At 43.5% G+C, this 23,508-nt stretch overlaps 1 protein-coding gene across 1 annotated transcript; it reads left to right on the forward strand.

Moving 5' to 3' along the window:
- The first annotated feature begins 3,196 nt into the window (after positions 1-3,196).
- On the forward strand, positions 3,197-22,316 carry WBP2NL (WBP2 N-terminal like). The gene is made up of 6 exons (XM_030321083.1): positions 3,197-3,258; positions 13,527-13,635; positions 13,880-14,021; positions 14,213-14,305; positions 19,511-19,621; positions 21,940-22,316. The coding sequence occupies exons 1-6, from the start codon at positions 3,197-3,199 to the stop codon at positions 22,314-22,316; spliced, it is 894 nt and encodes a 297-aa protein (XP_030176943.1).
- Positions 22,317-23,508: the final 1,192 nt, after the last annotated feature.

Genomic DNA, 23,508 nt, shown 5'->3' on the forward strand with positions numbered 1-23,508 from the left:
GCGAATGTTGGCTGCCACTGCCCCACATACTGTGTCTTTATGGGATCCCCTCCCCCCACCCACCCACCCCTACCATCTCCACCTGGACACTACTTTCTCAAAGGCTGGTGACTTGTGGGCCATTCATCTACAACTCAGTCCTGACGGAGCAAGAGGCCCAAGCCTAGGGGATGCAAGAACGACCCATTTCTTAAATGTTACCAGTCCCAGCCAACCTTTTGGTGACATTATGGTTAAATTTCCCAATTGAAAGCAAGCCAACAGACACTCAAACTGGTTGTGTAAATGTTGCTAGACTTTATGTGTTGTACAACTAAACATTGCTGTTTGAACAATAACTGCCTGGCCTGTGTCTCATTTGTGCTCACTCCTTGGCCAAATTAGCCATTACATCATCTCACCCATGGGCGGAGGGTGAGATAGGGACCATCTTGGTAAGAAGTAGCCACAGAAATTATAGATGGAAAACATTTTGTGAGCCCAATTTTTCTTCATTTGGCTTGAGGATGGATTTCGGTCATTATTCCATGTGTATGTTTAATGTTTATTTCTTTTGAGAGAGAGCAGGGGATGGGCTGAGAGAGGGGGAGAGAGAGAGAATCCCAAGCAGGCTCGGCATCATGCGTGTGGAGCCCAATGTGGGGCTCAATCCCACAAACTGCAAGATCATGACCTGAGCCGAAACCAACAGTTGGATGCTCAACCAACTGAGCCGCCCAGGCGCCCCTCCCTGGGGTTTTGTACCCAACATGGGTGATGGAGCTAGTATGCTAGACCTTGAGGGATGCTGTGCTCTGTGTAATCTGTCTCCTTCAATGTAAACAGGGTTTATTTTCACTTAATGAATTTCCTAGCTTTTCCCTCCTTTCTCCAGAAGGCAAGAAACCCAACTCTATGGAAGGAGTGGACCCATCTTGCCTAGAGACCTGCCTGCTTTACAGTGAATGCTTTGAGAGTAAGAATTTAAGGGGCACCCGGGTGGCTCAGTCGGTTAAGCGTCCGGCTTCAGCTCAGGTCATGATTCACGGTTTGCGAGTTCAAGCCCTGCGTCGGGCTCTGTGCTGACAGCTCAGAGCCTGGAGCCTGCTCTGGATTCTGTGTTTCCCTCTAACCCTAACCCTAACCCCACTCACGCTCTGTCTCTCTCTCTCTCTCTCAAAAACAAACATTAAAAAAAATTTTTTTTAAAGAATTTAAATTTTAAGCACTAGCTTCTCTCTTGTGTTTTCCAAACTTAAACCAAACTTCCTCTCTTTGAGGTTCCTGGTCTCTTCTGCAGCCAGCAAACAACACCACACGCTATTTTTCTGAATTTGAATGTGATGACCATACGCAATTGTGTTTGGAGCCTCGGTATTCTGTAGGGTGAATGCAAGGTATAGAAGAACGGTGGGGCAGGGGGGGGGAGTCATTCAGGTAAAATGATGAGGACCAGAACCAGAGGGCAATTGCCACATCAAGATGGAGAGGTGGGAAGATTTGAGCGACAGAGTAGTTTTGCAAACTTAAAATATCACAGCTAAGGGAAAACAGTTCTTTTAGTCCCATTCTTTCATACAGATATGGAAACAGAAGTCTAGAGAGCATGGTTGATGCCCAAAGTTGCACACTTAGTTACCAGTGCAAGACGGGGGCTCTATCTCAGTGGTCTTTCTATAGCTTCACACCATTCCTATTGTTTTTAGTTTGTTCCAACAGTCTTAGGTTAAAAAAAAAAAATCATGGGGGTGCACCTGGGTGGCTCAGTCAGTTGAGCAGCTGACTTCAGCTCAGGTCATGATCTGGTAGTTCTCGAGTTTGAGCCCGGCATCAGGCTCTGTATCAGCACAGAGCCTGTAGCCTGCTTCAGATTCTGTCTCCCTCTCTCTCTTTGCCCCTCCCCCACTCACACTCTGTTTCTGTCTCTGAAAGATGAATAAACCTTAAAAAAAAAACTTTTAAGGGGTGCCTGGGTGGCTCAGTCAGTTGAGCATCCGACTTCAGCTCAGGGCTCAGGTATGATCTCACGGTTTGTGAGTTTGAGCCTCGCATCAGGCTCTGTGCTGACAGCTCGGAGCCTGCTTCAGATTCTGTGTCTCCCTCTCTCTCTGGCCCTTCCCCTCTCGAGCTCTGTCTCTCTCTCTCTGTCTCAAAAACAAATAAACATTTTAAAAAACTTTTAAATAAATAAAAAAAAAATAAATAAAAATCAGCTTAGGGCACCTGGCTGGCTCAGGCAGTACAGCATGCAACTTTCGATCCCCAGGGCATGAGTTCAAGCCCCGTGTTGGGTGTAGAGATTACTTTTAAAAAATCAGCTTATAACTGATGACGTCTTTATTTGGCAACTTTTTTCCCCTCCGTGGTACGTTTAAAAATGGTTCATCTTATAACTGACAGCATCTTAAACTTGATGAAATACGGTAATCCAGACGTTACCATCCCTTTGCTTGAAGCCCTTTGGTGCTATTTTGTGAAGTCTAAAAGAAACAAGAAGATGTACGACATTTTAGTCTTCAGAGCAATTCCAGTATGCTGTATCCCACCGGATCCTCACTCTCACCCTTTGGAGAAGGCAGGGCTGGTATGATGGATGCCAAAGGTTCTCTCTATCTTGGAACCGGCTCAGACTCCCCCCGACGCAGTTCATTCACCCTTTCCTGGATGCTAACCTCACAAGAAACCAGCTCAGATTCCAGGCTTTCTCTGGTGGGGAAAAGTTGTTCTGCTTGCCTTTAGGAGAAGCGAGAAATCTTTCTGGATCCTTTCTCCAAAATGCATTAGCCTTCTGACCCAGGCCAGGGGGGCACGCAGGAAAATCCTGCTTCTGATTCCTGACCCATTCAATCCATTCCCGAGGGCAGCCCAGCAACCAGCTACCATGCTGTGGCCAAGAGGGTAGGTGTGGATCCAGGAACCCACTCACCTACCACTCAACACCCCCGCACTCTGGGGCGGGGTCAATTCCCCCTCCCCCCCACCAGCTGGAGTCCCAGGCGGCACCACACCTGGTTCTCTGACCACCGCCCCTCACGTGACCAGCCCCTTCACCCACTCAACCCCCCCCACCCTTGTCTTTGTGCCATAATCTCCGTCCTCCCCTTCAAAGCCCCGCCCCCCGGTTTGGCGCACCTCCCCTTCAAAGCCCCGCCCCCCGGCTTGGCACAGGCCCCGCCCCTTTCCATCTGAGGGGCGACAGAAGGGCGCCTGGGGCAAGATGGCGGTGAATCAGAGCCACACCGAGAACCGCTGCGGGGCTTTCATTCCTTCCAGCGACAGGTGCCCGAGGGGAAGCTGGTGGGGAGGGGTGCTGTCAGAGCCGGGGATAGACCGACGACGGGTGGAACTGGCGGCTTGGAAACTCTTAGCCAATCAGGGCCTTTCCCGCCTTTTCCGGCCTCGGCTGGCTGAGCCCCGCCCCCTCCACTGGGGCGCTCGAGACCCCGCGGGCTTTCCGGCGCACAGAGTGGGCAGAGGCTGGAGCCCGTGGCCTCGCTGAGGTAAAGGGCGGGTGCGCCGTGCGAGGCGCGCGTCGTCCCAGAAGAAAGGCGGGAGGGCACTGGCAGTGGTGGGGTGTCGCGCCGTTCCTCCGGGGCGTCGTTGGGAGCACAAACCTCTGTGGGGTGACGGCGACAGGGGGGCCTTGGGTGCGCCCCGCCCCTACTCCCGGGGGCGCGGACGCGGAAGGGGCGGCGGTGTGGATCCCTCTGAAGGATCCCGCGCCATCGGGGGTGGGGGGCGCTCGCCGAAGCCCCCTTTCTTTACGCCCCGACGGGGAGCTGATGGCTCGTACTTCCCTGTAAATAAAGATCGGGACGGAAAGAAGAGCCGTCTGGGGAGAAGGACGCTCGCCGGGCCGCGCCCGTGGCCGTGCGCGGGGCCTGCGGGGCCCGCCGCTCGCTCGCCTTCCCGCCTAAGGCCTCCGCTCCACGCGGCCCCTCTCGTCGGTTCCTCCCGCCCGGCTCTCCAGACTCCGGTGCGGTCCTCCCCAGCTGCCGCCTCCGCCCCCACTTGTCCCCGTTTCCCTTCGCTCGCGCGTGGCGGCGAGACTGAGCCTTTGTCGGGAAGATCCACCAAGACAGCCCCGAAAGCCGATGTCCGGATGGATCTTTTTCCTCTGCTTCCTCCCCCGGGAAAGTGTTCTTGCCGGGTTCCCACGGGCGGCGGAGGCCGTGCGTCTTCCCCGGCTCCGGAAGGACCTGTGCTGTGCCGCTGTGCGTAGTTGTGTAGTAGGAGAGCGTCGGCCACCGCCCTGACCGCCGGTCCCCTGCACACCCGCCTGGGTGCCGGCGGCTCTGTGCCCTTGGGGCCACTTCTGATCTGGGGTGTCGGCGTCCTCTCCTTCAGCTACGGGTTTGTGTTTCCCTGCGCGCGTTGGAGGCGGGGCGTGAAGCTTGTTTCTAAAAAATTACAACACACACGCTGATCCTGTGGTCCTTCGAATGATCTTTATGGGGTCCGTTCTGTGCTCTTGAGCACGTAATCGTCTCCACTGGTTAAGAGCTTTATACTTCCAGGGGCGCCTGGGTGGCTCAGTCGATTAAGCGGCCGACTTCAGCTCAGGTCATGATCTCACGGTCTGTGAGTTCGAACCCCGCGTCGGGCTCTGTGCTGACCGCTCAGAGCCTGGAGCCTGCTTCCGATTCTGTGTCTCCCTCTCTCTCTGCCCCTCCCCCATTCATGCTCTGTCTCTCTGTCTCAAAAATAAATAAAACGTTAAAAAAAATTAAAAAAAAAAAGAGCTTTATACTTCTAACTGCTCTATCTACAGTGAGGATCCCCTTATTTCACAGGTGGGGAAACTGAAAGAAAGAGAAGGAATTTGCTTACAATCATGTGGTCCCTGCATGTGGAAGACCTTTGATTGGGGTTTGAACTGCTCAACTCCAGCGATCCCACAGAGAGGAAAAGGACAGCTTCTGGGCTTTCTCTTCATCAGAGATGCCCCACCCTGTGGGGGCGCCCGCTTCCTGTGTAGAAATGCTGTATTCCTCTATTTTTATTTTATTATTATTTTTAAAATTTGAGTGTAGTTGACACACAATTAACGTTAGTTTCAGGTGTACAACATAGTGAATAGATCTCTCTGTAAGTTATGCTATGCTCACCAGAAGTGTCACCACACAGTGCTATTATGACAACGTCACTGACTGTTCCCTATGCTGTGCCTTTATATTCCTGTGACTTATTCATTCCATAACTGGAAGGCTGTATCTGCCACTCCCCTTCCCCGATTTTACCCACCCCCGTCCCACTGACAACCATCATTTGTTCTCTGTATTTATAAGTCTGAATCTGCTTTTTGTTGGTTTATTCATTTGTTTTTCTTTTTTTAGATTCCATGTGTGAGTGAAATGATATGGTATCTGTCTTTCTCAGTTTGATTTATTCCACTTAGTGTAATATCGAGGTCCATCCATGTTGTTGCAAATGGCAAGATCCCATCCTTTTTTACGGCTGCATAATATTCTGGGGTGTGTGTGTGTGTGTGTGTGTGTGTGTGTGTGTACATACCACATCTGCCTTATCTAAGTGCAAGTGAACACTTAGGTTGCTTCCATATCTTGACTATTGTACATAATGCTGCAATAAACATAGGGGTGCGTGTATCTTTTCAAATCAGCGTTTTCATTTTCTTTAAGTAAATGCCCAATAGAGGAGTCATTGGATCACATGGTATTTCTCTTTTTAATTTTTTTCTCGTTTTAATTTTTTGAGGAATTTCCATACTGTTTTCCATAGTAGCTGTACCAATTTACATTCCCACCGACAGTGCACGGGGGTTCTTTTTTCTCCACATCCTCTCCAATATTTCTCGTCTTTTTGATTTTAGCCATTCTGACAGGTGTAAGGTGATATCTTGTTGCGGTTTTGATTTGTATTTCCCTGATGATGAGTGATGTTGAGCATCTTTTCATGGTCTGTTGGCCATCTGTAGGTCTTCTTTGTTGAAATGTCTACTCAGTTCCCCTGCCCATTTTTAAGTGGATTATTTGGGGTTCTTTTGGTGTTGATAGAAACTACTTTAAAGAAATAGGTTGAGAAGGAGAAGATTGGTTGTTTTTTGACTTCTCTTGCCTATTCATAATACATATTTGAGAAACTCATCACACTGGCTGTGTTCTGTGGAGATTTTTAAATCCCAGCTGAGAATTCATAATTGTACAGATAGGACTCTACTGGTAAATAGGGAAGACATTGAGTTTTCTTTTTTTAACCAATATTCTAAAACTTGTACAGATAGTACCATATGTGTTTATTGTAGAAAAATTGGAAAAAAATTTAAATCGCCCCAGACTCCAACATCTAGTGCTTTTTACATTTTGGTATGTGTCTTTCTGCACTTTCCTCCATGGAAATATATGCAACTCCCCCACACTCAAGACTGCTTTGTAATTTGTTTTCCTCATTTACCAATATATTGGGAATACTCTCCAGTATCAATATCTACATCATTATTTTCAATGACTGGTATTCCAATATGCATGAATCTTTGCTCAAGCCTCTATTCGGGATGTTCAGGGTGTAGTAATTTGTCATTGCCATAAACATTGCTTCATGAACATTTTTGAAAACTAATCTCTGCCTACCTGTCAAAATGTTTCTCGGGGATATGTTCCTTAAAGTGCAATTGTGGCACTTAGGACATAGACTTTTTTTAAAAGATTAAAATGTATTTTAAGGGGAACCTGGGTGGCTCAGTCAGTTGAGCATCTGACTCTTGACTTTGGGTTAGGTCATGATCCCAGGGTTGTATGATTGAGCCCCTTGTTGGGCGCCATGTTGAGTACGGAGCCTGCTTAAGATTCTCTCTCTCTCTCTCTCTCTCTCTCTCTCTCTCTCTCTCCCTCTTTCCCCCTCTGCCCTTCTCCACTCCTGCTCTCTCTCTCTCTCAAAAAAAAAAGTACTTTAAAAAATATTAAAAATTCTAGGGGTGGGCCCCTGGGTGGCTCAGTTGGTTGAGCATCCGACTCTTGGTTTTGGCTCAGATCATGATCTCACAGTTCATGAACTCAAGCCCTGCATCAGGCTCTGTTCTGACAGTGCAGAGCTTGCTTGGGATTCTCTCTCTCCCTCTCTCTCTGTAATCTTTATTATTTATTTCCTTCTGCTAGCTTTGGGTTTAGTTTGGTCTTGTTTTTTCTGGTTCCCTTGTGTGGAAAATTAGATTATTGATTTGAGATCTCTCTCTCTCTCTCTCTCTCTCTCTCTCTCTCTCTTTTTAAAGTAAGCTTCATGTCCAATGCAGAGCCCAGTTTGGGGCTTGAACTCATGACCCTAAAATCAAGACCTGAGCTGAGATCAAGAATCAGGTGCTTAACCAACTAAGTCACCCGGGTGCCCTGAGATGTCTCTCTCTCTCTATTTAACATTTATCCATTTCTTGAGAGACAGAGAGACACAGAGCACGAGCAGGGGAGGGGTAGAGAGAAGGGGATACATAGAATCTGAAGCAGGATTCAGGTTCTGTGATGGCAGCACAGCACAGAGCCCTACATGGGGCTCAAACTCACGGACCCTGAGATCATGACCTGAGCTGAAGTCAGATGCTTAACCGACTGAGCCACTCAGGTGCCCAGAGATCTCTCTTTTTTAAAACTTGCAGGCGTTAAAAGCATAAATTTTCCTCTTAAGCACTACTTTTGTTACATCTCAAAAGTTTGGTATATGTATTTTCATTTTTATTCATCTCAAAATTTCTAATTTCTAGTAATTCAATTCTGTTTTCAAATTTCACTTGTGATTTCTTTGTTGACCCATTAGTTATTTAAGAGCATTTTGTTTAATTTTCACATTTTTGGTAATTTGTCTGTTATTATTTCTAATTTCATTCCATTTTGATCAGAAAAGATACTGTATGGGGGCGCCTGGGTGGCGCAGTCGGTTAAGCGTCCGACTTCAGCCAGGTCACGATCTCGCGGTCCGGGAGTTCGAGCCCCGCATCGGGCTCTGGGCTGATGGCTCAGAGCCTGGAGCCTGTTTCCGATTCTGTGTCTCCCTGTCTCTCTGCCCCTCCCCCGTTCATGCTCTGTCTCTCTCTGTCCCAAAAATAAATAAAACGTTGAAAAAAAAATTAAAAAAAAAAAGAAAAGATACTGTATGATTGCAATCTTCATAAAATTAGTAGGACTTGTTTTGTTGCCTAATATGTGGTCTGTCTTATAGACTGTGCCATGTGTATTTGAGAAGAGTGTGTATTGTACTTTGTGGGTGAAGTGTCCTTATATGTTAGGTCTAGTTGACTTTTATTAGATGCATTCATGTTTATATTTGTAATATGTTTTTGATGATTGGTCCTTTTATCATGATATAACATTGTTTTGTAGTAATTTTTGTTTTAAAGTCTATTTTTTCTGAAATTGGTATAACCCCTGAAGCTCTCTTTTGGCTACTGTTTGATGGAATATCTTTTTTTACATCCTTTCACTTTAAACCTGTTTGTGTCTTTGGATCTCAAGTAAGTCTTTTGTAGACAGTATATAGTGGCATCATGTTTTCAAAAATATATATTTTGCCGATCTCTGACTTTTAATTGGAGAGTTTAATTCATTTACACTTAATGTGATTATTGATAAGGAAGGACTTAACTTCTGCTCTTTTGCTCTTTATTTTCTATATCTCAATTCCTCCATTAATGCCTCCCTTTGTGTTTATTTATTTTTTTAATTTTTTTTTTCAACGTTTATTTATTTTTGGGACAGAGAGAGACAGAGCATGAACGGGGGAGGGGCAGAGAGAGAGGGAGACACAGAATCGGAAACAGGCTCCAGGCTCTGAGCCATCAGCCCAGAGCCCGACGCGGGGCTCGAACTCACGGACCGCGAGATCGTGACCTGGCTGAAGTCGGACGCTTAACCGACTGCGCCACCCAGGCGCCCCATCCCTTTGTGTTTAATAGATATTTCCTAACATACTATCTTGATTCCCTCCTCATTTCTTTTACTGTATATATTTTAGTTATTTTCTTTGTGGTTGCCCTGAAGATTACATTTAACATCTTAATTTATAACAATCTAGGTCAAATTAATACAATTTTGTTTTAATTCTATGAACAAATTTTGTTCCTATATAACTCTGTCCTCTTATACTGTTATTGTCCCAAATTACATCTTTATACATTGTGTATGCATCACCATAGATTTATTGCAATTGCCTTTTAATTCATATAGGAAGAAATGAAGAGTTCCAAGCCAAAAATACATCAATACAGACTTTTATGTTTACCTATGTAGTTATCTTTACCAATGTTCTTTGTTTCTTTGTATGGGTTTGATTTACTGCCTAGTGTCTTATTATTTCAGGCTGAAGGACTTCCTTTAGCATTTCTTATAGTTCAGACCTACTAGGGATGAACTCTTGGTTTATGTTTACTTGGTAATGTTTTAATTTCTCCTTAATTTTTGAAGGATGGTTTTGCCAGATATAGAATTCTTGGTTGACAGATTTTTTTCCTTTAAGCACTTTGCATATGTCATCCTACTACTCCTGCCTCCATAGTTTTTGATGAGAAGTCAGCTATTTGTCTTATTAAGGATTCCTTGTGCATGATGATGATTTTCTCTTGCTGCTTTCAAGAGTCTCTGTATTTGGCTTTCAGCAGTTTGATTATGTGTCTTGGTGTGGATCTCTTGGAGTTAATCCTACTTGGAGTTTGTAGAGCCTGGATGTGTAGATTCATGTCTCTCATTAAACTGGGGGAGATTATGGCCATTATTTGTTCAAATTTTCTTTATGCCCCCTTTTATTCTCCCCTCTCCTTTTTGCAGTCTCATTATGCATATGGTTGTATGCTTGATTTTGTCCCACAGGTCTGTTAAGACTCTGTTCATTTTGCTTCATTCTTTTTTTCTTTCTGTTACTTAGGTAGTGACTGTTATTCTCAATGGACCTATCTTCAGATTCACTGATCCTTTCTTCTGCCTGCTGAAATCTGCCATTAAACCCACCACTACTGAATTTTTTGTTTTACTTACTGTAGTTTCCAACTTCAGAATTTCTATTTGGTTCAGTTTTCTAATTTCTATCTCTTTATTGATATTCTACTTTTTGAGACATTGCTCTCATTATTTCCTTTGGTTATTTAGACATGGTTTCTTTTAACTCTTTAAACATGTTTAAAATAGTTTCTTTAAAATCTTTGTCTAATGGGGCCCCTGGCTGGCTCAGTAGGTAGAGCATGCAACTCTTGATCTTGGAGTCATGAGTTTGAGTCCCACAATGGGGGTAGGTTTCCTTTAAAAAAAAAAAAAGTCTTTGTGTAGTTAATCCAATGTGCGGGCTTCCTCAAGGGCAGTTTTCTATTAATTTCATTTTCTGTTTACAGAAGAACATATGGGCCATACTTTCTTGTTGCATGCCTCATGATGTTGTTGTTGTTGTTGTGGAAAACTAGACATTTTGGGGTGCCTGGGTGGCTTAGTCAGTTGAGTGTCCAACTTTGGCTCAGGTCACAATCTCATGTTCATGGGTTCGAGTCCCACATCAGGCTCCGTGCTGACAGCTCAGAGCCTGGAGCCTGCTTCTGATTTTGTGTCTCCCTCTCTCTCTGCCCCTCCCCTGCTCATGCTCTCTATCTCTCAAAAAATAAAATGTTAAAAAATTTTTGTAAACTAGACATTTTGAAGATTATAATATGGCAACTCTGGAAATCAGATTTTCTCTCTTCCTCAGGGTACATTGTTGCTGCTTGCTATACTTATTTTTTGTTTGTTTAGTGACTTTTCTAAATTATAAAATTTGTAAAGCTTATAGTCTTTGTCACATGCAGCCACTGAAGTCTCTTTTATATTAACTTAGTGGCCAACTAGTGATTTGACAACTTTCTTATATATCTGGAACCAAAAAATAAATAAATAAAAAATTCCAGCCTTTGTAGATGGGCTCTGCCTGTGTGTTTGGAGCATGTCTTTATCACTCAGCCAGGCAGTTTACAGCTCTGTCTTAGCTTTCACTTCCTACTTGAACAGAGCCTCATTGTCATCCAGAGGTAAAAGTTTCGGACCTTCTCAGTTCTCATCTGAGCATGAACCCAGGCCTCGGAAGACATGCATGTGACTTTCTAGTTTCCCATGAATACGTCAGAGCTATTCAAAGCCTTTATTCCCCAAAGTATCTCATTCTCTAGCCTTTCTTTCCTCCCTAACTTTTCAGTTTGTTTGCACTAAATGTCATCCTTTGCCCCAGACAGCAGCAACTAATACATTTACCTTGAAATGTTTTTGACAAATGGACCCTGAGTAGTCACCTCAGTCCTGGGAGAGTTCTGAATTAGGCACACACCATTGGAGCCTGCCCTTCAGGAAGCCACCAGAAAAGTTTTAAAACAAGAGTTCTTTGAGAATAAGGTCTGTTCTGCTCCCTTTGGTGTTCAGTACTTACACCAGGAATGTGGGTTGTTTTTAAGGCTATTGCCAAGCTGGGGATTGGAAGATGGTACTGGGGTAAGTGTCACAAAGCTCTGTTATCAGACTCAACTATTTTTTCTTGACTAAACATTCTCTTAGTTGTTATAAGGTTTTGATTAGATTCCAAACTTCTGGACTGACTTTTGGAGTTCCCTATTTTTGCTGACATCATATTTTCATTGTCTTAAAAAGCCCTTTTTATCAGCATACCACCACCCTAGTTCCAATTCTTATTACCTTACATCAGGACTATTTTAGGGATTCTTTTTTTTTTTTTTTAATTTTTAATGTTTATTTATTTTTGAGAGAGAGAGATACAGAGCGTGCGTGGGAAAGGGACAGAGAGAGGAAGACACAGAATCCCAAGCAGGCTCCAGGCTCTGAGCTGTCAGCACAGAGTCCAGTGCAGGGCTCGAACCCACAAACCGTGAGATCATGACCTGATCTGAAGTTGGGCACTCAACTGACTGAGTCACCCAGGTGCCCCTCTTTTTTTTTTTTTTTAAAGTAATCTCCACACCCAGTGTGGGGCTCGAACTCATTACCCTGAGATCAAGAGCTGCCTGCTCTACTGACTGAACTAGTCAGGTGCCCCTTAGGATTTCTTAACCTCTAGTAAACCACCACCTCCTTGATTGATTCTCCTTGCCTATTAAGTGATATCTCCAGGCTCTGGTTCCAGCATAGCTTTCGAGCTATATCTCACTATTCTTCCCACCTTCACCTCCATGCTGCTTTGATGAATCCACACAGGTGGGCTGCTCCCAAGTGTGCAATTTGCTTTCCACCGCATACCTCCATTAATGCTGCTCTTGCACCTCCGTTCATGCTGTTTGCTCCCCATCTGGATCATCCCCTACCCTCACCTCTGCCTACTGAAACACTACTCTTCTCTTAAGAATCAGGGGTGCCTCGGTGGGTCAGTTGGTTAAGCATCTGACTCTTGATTTCGGCTCAGGTCATGATCTCACGGTTAATTTAACGTGTTCTATTGGTTAATGTGGGGCTATTGGGTTCTGTGCTGAGAGTGGAGCCTGCTTGGGATTCTCTCTCCCTCTCTCTTTCTGTCCCTCCCCAATTTGCTCATGCATGCGCACTCTCTCTCTCTCTCTCAAAATAAACAAATAAACTTAGAAAGAATCAACTTCAACCTTTCTATAAAGTCATTCTTAGTCATTTCAACCAAAGCTAATCCCTCCTTCCACTAAATTGCTATGACATTTTTGTGCCATTAACGTGATGTATGTGATATTACTGCTTGCATTATTATGTTTATTCATGTTTTCACTCATTCATTCTTTCAATAAATATTTAATAGCACCCACTGTTTGCTAGGGCCACAGTGCAAAGGCAGGATCATTAGTTAAGACATTGAACACATAAACATACATACATATTATAATAATTACTAAGAAAGAAAAGAAACCCAATAGGATTCTATGAGTGGGAATAGGATGAGTCCAAGTTTCTCAGGTTAAGAGTGAGGGGAGAACACAAAAGGCAGAGGGAATAACATGTCAGAGGAATCTGGAGTACTCTGTGTGTCTTGCCATTTCTATGAGAGTCAAAGAAACATTTCCATTAGCACAGTGCTTTATACTTCTTGCATATGAAGAATAAGAATTATTATTATTATTTATTATTTTTAATACATTTTTTATTATTATTCCTTAAAAAATTTTTAACGTTTATTTTTGAGAGAGAGAAAGAGACAGAGCGCAAGCAAGGGAGGGGCAGAGAGAGGGAGACACAGAACCAGAAGCAGGCTCCAGGCTCTGAGCTGTCAGCACAGAGCCTGACGCGGGGCTCGAACTCACAAGCGGTGAGATAATGACATGAGCTGAAGTCGGATGCTTAACCGACTGAGCCACCCAGACGCCCCTATTTGTTATTCTTAATAAACATTAAGAAGAAGGTACGCTTGATAAGAAGAAAGAATCCAGTGGTAAAGAGGGAGAGGAGTAAGTGTGAAAAGTCAGAGAATAAGATCTAAATTCCTTTCTATTTCAATACAATAGTGATAGTAGCGGCAGCAGCTAACATTGAGTGCTTACTCTGGGCTTGGAATTGTGCTAAGAACTTTATGTGCGTCGTTTCATATAACTTCTAAATCATGTGGTGTCTGCCCTTTCTTCTCTGCAGTGTCTTGATGCAGTCTCAGGATGTGGACCTCTCCTTCCCACAGCAACCAGAGAGATCCAGTCTCTTCAGTGGTACAAAGAGGGGGACACTGTTTCTCACTTCATACCGGGTAATTCTACTTCTACCTTGACCTATTACCGCTACATTTGTTTTCCTTCAAATGGAGAGAGAGTTAACATTGACTTTCAAAGTTGGCATTTTATGATTTTCCATGTTGGAGAATATGGAAGAACACGGGTGATGTTTCTCAGTTAGGCCGGAATGTCAAACAGCCTCGACCTTAGAATTGGTCTAATATGTCTCAGTCCGTGGACAAGCTGCATGCCTTCTCCGAAGTTTCTTTCCTCTCCTAGGTGATCTTCGTGACTTCACACTTAGTCAGTGATCCCATGTTTTCTTTCATGATGCCATTTGATCTGATGAGTAACTGCACCGTTGAACAACCGGTCTTTGCTGCCAACTACATTAAAGGGACTATTCAGGCAGCTCCGGATGGTGAGTGTTCCCCCTCAGAAGTGTATTTTTTTCCCTCAAAAGCTTCCAGAAGGTTTAAGATTCAGACTTGGCTCATGCTGGAATTCAAAGAAAGCTGCACTGCTCTGTTGGGTAGTGCTTCTCTCTCTGTCTGGGGCTGTCCTTCTCTGACCAGTGGTGCCAGCATCTTAGTGTGCCATTTCTTCCCCCAGGTGGCTGGGAAGGACAGGCTACTTTTAAATTAGCCTTCAGAAAAGGAGGTGCCATCGAATTTGCCCAGCTGATGGTGAAAGCTGCCTCTGCTGGTGAGCAATGCTAATAAAGACACTAAACACTTTGGGGTTTTGAGGCCTGTGGAATTGAAGTAGGACGGCTACCCAGCCACGACTTTGGTCTCTACGTCAGGCAGTTGGTAGTTGCACACGTATGCAGCAGGCATTTTCTGAGCCTTCCTACTATGGCACAAGTACCATACTACATGCTGGGAACAAGATTATTCAGTCCCTCGTTGTCTTAAAGGAGTTTGCAGGCTAGCAGAAGTTTGTACTCAGACACTTGAACCACTAATTATACCTGATAATCTTTTGTCCATTTTTAAATGTTTTTTTAATGTATTTTTTTAAAGCTTACTAATTTATTTTGAGAGAGATAGAGACAGCGTGAGAAGGGGAGGGGCAGAGAGAGAGGGAAAGAGGGAAAATCCCAAGTAGGCTCCACTCTGTCTGTGCAGAGCTCAATGTGGGGCTCGAACCAACAAAGCTGTGAGATCACGACCTGAGCTGAAACCAAGAGTCGGACGCTTAACTGACTGAGCCACCCAGGTGCCCCTCTTTTGTCCTTTTAAATGTTGGTCTCATACATCATTGAGTACTCTCATTTTCAGATCAGGAATCCCCAGTTGCCTGAGTTCTTGTTCCTTTGTCACGCCTTTTGTCTTTTTTCCTCTCTGGCTTTGCCTTTGCTTCTGTTAGGTTTAATCCCCGTCTTCCATGAGAAGAGGGAAGAGGTACTATCCAGCCCTACAGCACTGATCTAACAGATGTACCAGAGAACTCTTTCAGACTTTGAATACAAATAATCTTTTTTGTGATATATTTTTATTCAATCTAGTCTCATTTCATGCCCCTACTCTCTCAGCTTTTGTACTCCAGTCCAGCTGGACTTCTTTGTGCCCTGTTCTCTCATCTCCGAGCCTTCATGCTATTTGCTCTACCTGAATAACTTTATTAATTTGTTTGTTTAATTTTATTTTTTAAGTAAACTCTACACCCAATATGGGGCTCGAACTCATGATCCTAAGATCGAGAGTCACGTGCTCTACTGACTGAGCCAGCCAGGTGCCCTGGAATTTGCTGTATCTGGAATGCTTTCTCTTTCTCCCTTGCCTCCACCCTAACTCCAATCTAGTTGAGATGAACACAATCTAGAAGAGACAGACACATGCAAATATTCCAAAACAGAGGCATGGGCAAAGTGCCGGGGACACACCAGAGGGTGGAATGAATTTTCTAGCTCAGAAGACTGACTGGATCATGATACTATAAACCACGGTTAAGAATATAAGAGACCGGGGCTCCTGGGTGGCGCAGTCGGTTAAGCGTCCGACTTCAGCCAGGTCACGATCTCGCGGTCCGTGAGTTCGAGCCCCGCGTCGGGCTCTGGGCTGATGGCTCAGAGCCTGGAGCCTGTTTCCGATTCTGTGTCTCCCTCTCTCTCTGCCCCTCCCCCATTCATGCTCTGTCTCTCTCTGTCCCAAAAATAAATAAACGTTGAAAAGAATATAAGAGACCATCTAAGTTGGAGAGGAAACGAGTTCAATTTTAGATATAATAATACTAACATTTATTGAATGCTTACCATACAGTGGGCAGCGTTCCAAGCCCTTTACATGTGTCAATTTTTTTAATCCTCACAAAAACTTAGGCTGTAGGTACAATCATTGTCCCCAGTTGATAACTGGGGAAACTGAGTCAGTGATGGTTCTACAGTTTCCCAAGGCTATACAAGTAGAAACTGATAGAGCTAGAATCTGGACCCTAAACATACTCTCACTCTCTTTTTAAACTTTTTACTAAAAAAAAAAAATTGTATTTAGAAAAGTTGCAAGAATTTACAATGGACTCTCATGGACCCTTCATCTAGATTCACCCATCATTAACATTTTCCCACATTTGCTTTATCTTACTCTTCGTTTGTTTTTGTTTTTACTGAACTATTTGGGAGTAAGTTACAAAATTCATTTCATTCATTCCTAAGTATTCAAGTGTGTATCTGCTAAGAGCAAGGGTATTCTTTTATCTACCCTAAGTCTACTTATCAAATTCAGAAAATTTAACACTGAAACAATGCTATTACTTAATATTTGGTTTGTATTCAAATTCAAATGATTAACCTATCACTCTTCCTAATTCTTATGGCGCACTGTTTATTTTTCCAATCCAGGATCTAATCCCAGATCACACACTGAATTTAATTGTCCTATTTCTTTAGTCTCTTTTAGTCTGGACTCAGCCTTTCTTTGTCTTTCTTGACATTGACAGTTTTATTTATTTAAAAAGCTTATTTATTTATTGTGAGAGACAGACAGTGAGAGTGAGTAGGGGACGGGCAGAGAGAGGGAGAGAGAGAATCCTAAGCAGGCTCTGCACTGTCACACTGTCAGCGCAGAGCCTGACGCAGGGCTCAGACTCATGAACCATGAGATCACGACCTGAAGCACAGCTAGACCCTTAACCTGCTGAGCTACCCAGGCGCCCCAACATTAACATTTTTAAAAGAATACAGGCTTATTGTTTTGTAGATTTGGGTTTATCTGTTTCTTCATGCTTAGATGCAGGTCCTACATTTTGGCAGAAATACTGTATAAGTATCGTATGTAAGTGATGCTGTGCTCTTTTGATCCTATACCCTTAACCTCTGGATCATATTGAAGTGAGGTACACTGGAATGCTAGAGGCCAGCGGACCAGCAGCTCAGAACCACAAAGATGAACTGTATCTAGAGACTCATTTGGAGATCCTCAGCACACAGGTCATCTCTGGAGCCATGTGAGTGAAAGGCTTATTCAGTGAATAAAGGATGGTATTCCAAGGTCCTCAACATCGAAGGGATGGGTAGCGTGGGGCTGACTGAGGTAGGAGGAGAATCGAGTTTATTATCCCAGAAGTCAAGAAAGAGAAATTTCAAGCATTCCTGAGTGGTCATCTGTCAGCTGCTGCAGAGATGTTTGATAAAATGAAGACTGAAAAGTGTGCATTGCATGTGGAAATTTGAGTTTGTGGTGGTCTTAGCAAGACAGAAATGCTAAAGACAGGTGGTGGAGAAGCCATATACAGGAAATTGAAGAGTAAGAAAATGTTTAATATTACCTTTAATGATACAGTGCAAGATATGAAGACCAGGAGTTCACATACTGAACCCAGCCAACAGCTCTTCACTGTCCAGAAGGCAGACAGCATCTAAAGCCTGACGTTGGATAACAAGGTGTCCTGGCTCACAGAGTATGGCCATGTGGAACCCAGAGGCAGGGGATACTTGGAAGTCCAGTTCTTCTTTGCTACAGATGTCTGGAAAACTTAGAATAATTGCATACTGGGTCCTGAATTTGCCCTTATTTTTCGCCTCACAGTAGAGAGAGCTTATTTTTAGGATTATGGGCTAAGGATTGGGCAACTTGAGGGAAACTTCTTAGTGCTCTTATTAAGATATGCTTCTTGGCTTGCAAAGCTAGGTACAGAGTTCTAGCAGTTACATAGCCTCTTGGAAAGGGTTTAGGCAACTTAGGTGAACTTGACCAAATGTCTGAACCGACTCTGGGTCTGATTATATCATGGCTTAGGTGTGGGAACCTACCCCTGCTTTCCCAGCAAGAGTCAGGGATTGTGAGATGGGCTTCCATGAGGCCTTTGGAATTAACTACCCATCATACTTTATGGTTTGACTCTTTGACCCTTATTGTATACCAAACACTATGGTATGATTGAGATGATTGAGAACACAATAGTGAACAAGACATACATAGTCCCCCGCCTTTGTTAAATTTACAGTCTAGTGAGAGTCATATAAGAAATACACAAACGGAGGCCGCCTGGGTGGCTCAGTCGGTTAAGCGTCCGACTTCAGCTCAGGTCACGATCTCGCGGTTTGTGAGTTCCAGCCCTGCGTCAGGCTCTGGGCTGATGGCTCAGAGCCTGGAGCCTGCTTCCGATTCTGTGTCTCCCTCTCTCTCTGCCCCTCCCCCATTCATGCTCTGTCTCTCTCTCTGTCCCAAAAATAAATAAACGTTAAAAAAAAAAAAAAGAAATACACAAACGGGGTGCCTGGGTGGCTCAGCTGGTTAGGCATGGGACTTCGGCTCAGGTCATGATCTCATGGCTTGTTAGTTGTGCTGACAGCCCAGAGCCTGGAACCTGCTTCGGATTCTGTGTCTCCATCTTTTTCTGCCCCTTTTTCTTCCCCACCCCCTCGCATTCTGTCTCTCTCTCTAAAAATAAATAAACATTAAAAAGAAAAAGAAATACGCAAACATATAAGTTAGTAAAATAATATTTCTGGGAAGGATACTAATAGGATATTGAAAAGGAGGATAACTTTAGATTTAGATAAGTTTAGATTTAGATTTAGATAACTTTAGAGTTAGATTTAGATAAGTTTAGATTTAGAATGAATTAGTTAAGATAATGCTAGTTATTGAAACAGATAAACCCCAAATTATCAATAGCTTAAGACAATAGATATTACTGCTTATATAAAGGTCAATCAGCAGGGATAAAAGGGGGCTGTGTTCTACATAACTCTTCAGGGACTCAGGGTAATAGGGTCTATGCCATTTTTAACACATGGCTTCCACAGCCTCTCTGGCTAGCCAGCAGAGAGGGAAATAGAACAAATGTTTCACCTGGAAAGCTTGCATGGGCCAGGCCTGGAAGCAGTGTTATTACTTGTGGTCAGATGCTAGATGCCAGAAATTAGTGTAGTAGACTGATAAGAGCTCCCAAAGATATATCCTTGCCTAGTCCTCAGAATCTGTGAATGTTCCCTTGTTTGTAAAAAGAATCTTTGCAGGTGTAATTCATTTAAGGGGCTTGAGGCTATTACCCTGGATTATCCAGGTGGGCCCCAGATGCCATCGCAAGGATCTTTATGAGAGAGATGCAGAGGGAGACAAACAGAAGTGCTTTCTTCTGTATCACGTTGCCATTACGTTGGTTTTTAATAGATGTATCTTGCCAACTTGATCGAAGCCTCAGTTGGAAATTTTTTCTGAATATTTATTATGGTAGGTGCTATCTTAGGCCCTGAATAAGCACAGGCAAATAAGACACAGTCTCTGCCCTCAAAAAGCATATAGTTCAGGAAAAGGGAGGTGTATGTGTTTTATCTTATATCCTGGGAGCATTGTTGGACACTTGTGTAAGATGATGGTTAATACCCTATTAATTGGTTGGTAGCTGCTGTACATCTGCATTGAACAAATTAGAGTCTCTATTTTGCCAAACTTGTCTTCTCAGCTGCCAGAGGAGTTCCACTTGGAAGTGCAAGTTACTGGTTCAGCCCTCCAGGACTGCTTGTAGTTACTGGGCAGGGGAACATGATGTGCACGCAACAGATGCCTTGTCCAGGTAAGGTATGGCAGGGAAGTTCTTGTTGGTAGGTGGAAAAGTATGCCAGGGGCTCAAAGATCCTTTCACTGCTAGTTTGCTTCCAACTCTGCTGTAGGAGAAACAGCAGAGGTTTAGGAAATTGGAAAATGGTGAAGTCCATGACTTTGTTTCTAGACTGAAACCCAGTGGCATGTCAGCAAGTGACTGGGCTTCAGTTTCAGGCTTACTTTTAACTGTAACGTACACATACAGAGTATAGCTGGGCAACTTCCATTAGTGGGAGCAGTCCCTTCCTGCATATAGCCTGAGCAGAAAATGTGTGCTCTGGCCCACTTCCCCCTTCCAGCTTCACACACGTATAGCCATCATGCTTATGCCATGCCCTTCAACCTCACTGAGGACTCCAGCTTTATGCTCTGTACCCTCTAACAGGTGTGCCTGTCCACAGTGATTCTCAAATGTGGTCCACAGCCTACTGGTGGGCCACAAAGGGTTTCCTAACAGGCTGCCGATGGGCCCCCGAACGCGGCCCTTCCTTGGGTTCTCCTTGGAGCATGACATGCATGTCTGTTGGCTTTTTGTTTTGTATGCTAACTGATGTCACAGAATGACGTGTTTATATGTTGTATGCCTGAAAACATAATCTAATAATTCTTTTAAATGCATTAGTCTCTTGCATTATGTAGAAAACAAAAAATGGAATTATAAGCCATTGTTAACAGTAATATTAGCTTTTATAATTGTCCAGTGATTTACCTTTACTGAGATCTTCATTTCTTCATATGGCTTCAAATTTCTGTCTGGTGTGCTTTCAGGTCACCCTGCAGGACTCCCTGAGGCACTTCTTGCAGGGCCAGTCTGGTGGTAATGAACTCCTTCAGCTTTTGTTTATCTGGAAACATCTTCATTCTCCCTTACTCTTGAAGGAGTTTGGGCAAATAGAGGACTCTTGTTTGACAGTTTATTTCTGGCCTCCAAAGTTTCTGATGAGCAACCTGCTAATTGTCTTATTGAGGATCCTTTGTATCTGGGTGATTCACTTTTCTCTTGCTGATTTCACGATTCTCTCTTTATCTTTGGTTTTTGGAAGTTTAATTAGAATGCATCTCGGTTGGATCTGTATGAGTTCATCTGACTTGAAGCTCATTGAGCTTCCTGGATGTTTATATTCATGTTTTTCATCCAGTTTGGGAAGTGCACAGTCATCATTTCTTTAGATACTTACTCTCTCCCTTTCTCTCTCTCCTCCTTCTGGGACTTCCACAGCGTGTATGTTGGTCTGCTTGATGGAGTCCCACAGGTCCTTCAGCTCTGTTCACTCTTCTTCAATATTTTTTCTGGCTGTTTCTCAATCTCTGCTGTTTCTGTTGTTCTATTTTCACGTTAACAGATTCATTCATCTGCCTACTCAAATCTGAATTTGAACCCCTCTAGTGAATTCTTTTCAGCTATCATACTATTCAGCTCCAGAATTTTGCTTTGGTTTCTTGTTAAGTTTTCCACTTCTACTGATATTTCTGTTTGGTGCATACATCATTTTCTTGACTTTCTTCACATTCTCCTTTAGTCTTTGAGCATCTTTAAGACAGTTCTTTTAAAGTTTTTTCTAATTAGCTCAAACATAAAAATGGATTACAGCAAAATAACTCGACAGTTGTCCATTCATTGACTCATTAAACCACTTTGGGACTGTAGCCAAGGAAATAAATACAACCCATGATTATTGTAATATGAATCAGAAAGTTGGAAACGACGCACTCTTCTAGAACAGGGGAATTACATAGCACCTATCCATGTGATAAAATGTTGTTCAGCTTTTAATTTATGAAGTGTTAATAATGTAAAGACTTTTTTATAATGCCAAGTAAAAAGAGCCAGATAAAAAGTTGTATGGTTGTTATGATTGTGATTGTATAAAAAACATTAACAGATCCTACAAAGAAATATACCAAAATACTAAGTTTTTGTCTTTGATAGTGGAATTATAAGTAATTTTTAAATTTCATCTTTTCTCTATTTTCCAAATACATATTCCTCATTGAGCATGTATTACTTTCTTCATAATCAAATAAAATTTATTAAGTAAAATATGTATCTGAGCACAAGTGTAAGTAATGTAGAGATATAACTGTAGGGATATTTTCATGTTAATTTGAATCCCTCCACAACAGGAAATGATAAAGCCTTCACCTGGTGAAGGATCTGGCTTTAGCATTACTCTGCCTGAGTTCTCATCCTGTGTCAGTTTGTTTCAGCATAGTTTTTTTGTCTTTCTTCTTCTTACCTATTCCTTGTCCACTCTAAAAAATGAGTAACTGATTTTTTTTCCTACTCAGCATACCCATTTGTTGTCTATGGATCCCCACAGGCAGGATATGGACCCCCACAGGTGGAATATGGACACCTGCCATGGGGATACGGACCCCCACCAGCAGGATACGGACCCCCACCTGTGGGATCTGGAGCCCCACCAGGAGCATACAGAGCCCTGCCTGTGGGATATGGAGCCCTCCCAGCTGGAAACGAAACCTTACCGACTGGAAGTGAAAACCCAGGGGCTGGAAATCAAGCCCCACCTCCAGGATATGAAGTTTCACCTGCTGGAATTAGAGCTGGGTCTGGCAAATCTGTGGCAATCCAACCTCCTGGGTATGAGGCTTCTCTTCCCCCTGCCTCATCTTCTCAGAGCCATTCACCATCTTCCAGGAATTAAACCTTGAAGACTCGCCAAGCAAAGTGGCACCCGAAAACCGAAGTCAGAATAGGAAGGTAGACTCAGGTATGTGATTAAAGGTGTCTGACGTAGTGTTGCCCTGTGGAAGGGCAGTCTTAGGGGGAGGCTGAGTCAACTCTTGATTAGATGGACCAAAGAAGAAGTAGAATTAGAGCTAATTCCCCAATAATTTGGTTGACATTGGGCTGCATTGTAATTTTTTTTTTTAATGTTTATTTATTGAGAGAGAGCATGCACATGAGCTGGGGAGGGGCAGAGAGAGAGGGAGACAGAGGATCCAGAGCCAGATGGGGGCTTGAACTCAGAAGCTGTGAGATCATGACCTGAGCTGAAGTCAGAGGCTCAACCTACTGAGCCACTCAGATACCCGATGGGCTGCATTTTTAAACAAACCTTGAATGTAGGGTAGAAAAGGCTTCCTGCCTTTCTCCCCTCCCCCTCTAGAAATTACTTATTGCGCTGTTTGCTAGGCCTGAAAATATGTTAAAAATATCAAGTTGAGGGGCACCTGGGTGGCTCAGTTGGTTAAGCAGTTGGACTCTTGGTTTTGGCTCAGGTCATAATCTCATGGTTCATGAGTTCAAGCCCCTCATTGGGATCTTTGCTGGCAACACAGAGCCTGCTTGGGATTTTCTCTCTCTTCCTCTCTCTCTGCCCCTTCCCTGCTCAAACTCTCTCTCAAAATAAATAAATAAACTTAAAAAAATGTTTAAAAAGAAATATCAAGTAGAATACTCAGTTGTTTTTCACAGCATTGTTTATGTTAGTGAAAGGATGGACCAGCCCATCACTAAATTTCCAATAGTGAGAGAGAATTTCATAAATCATGGTACATCCATATAATGGAATATTATGTGTCCATTGAAAATGATATCTAGGGGTGCCTGGGTGGCTCAGTTGGTTGGGCATCTGACTTCGGCTCAGGTCATGATCTCACGGTTTGTTGAGTTCGAGCCCCGCGTCAGGCTCCGTGCTGACAGCTCGGAGCCTGGAGCTTGCTTCGGATTCTGTGTCTCCTTCTCTCTCTGCCCCTCCCCAACTTGTGCTCTGTCTTTCTATGTCTCTCAAAAAATAAATAAATGTAAAAAAAAAATTAAAACAAAAAGAAAATGATATCTAGATTAGGAAAAGCCTTCTTTAAGAAAATCAACCCCCCCCCCAAAAAGAAAAT

Source organism: Lynx canadensis, chromosome B4, assembly GCF_007474595.2.
Source record: "Lynx canadensis isolate LIC74 chromosome B4, mLynCan4.pri.v2, whole genome shotgun sequence".
Classification (NCBI taxonomy): domain Eukaryota; kingdom Metazoa; phylum Chordata; class Mammalia; order Carnivora; family Felidae; genus Lynx; species Lynx canadensis.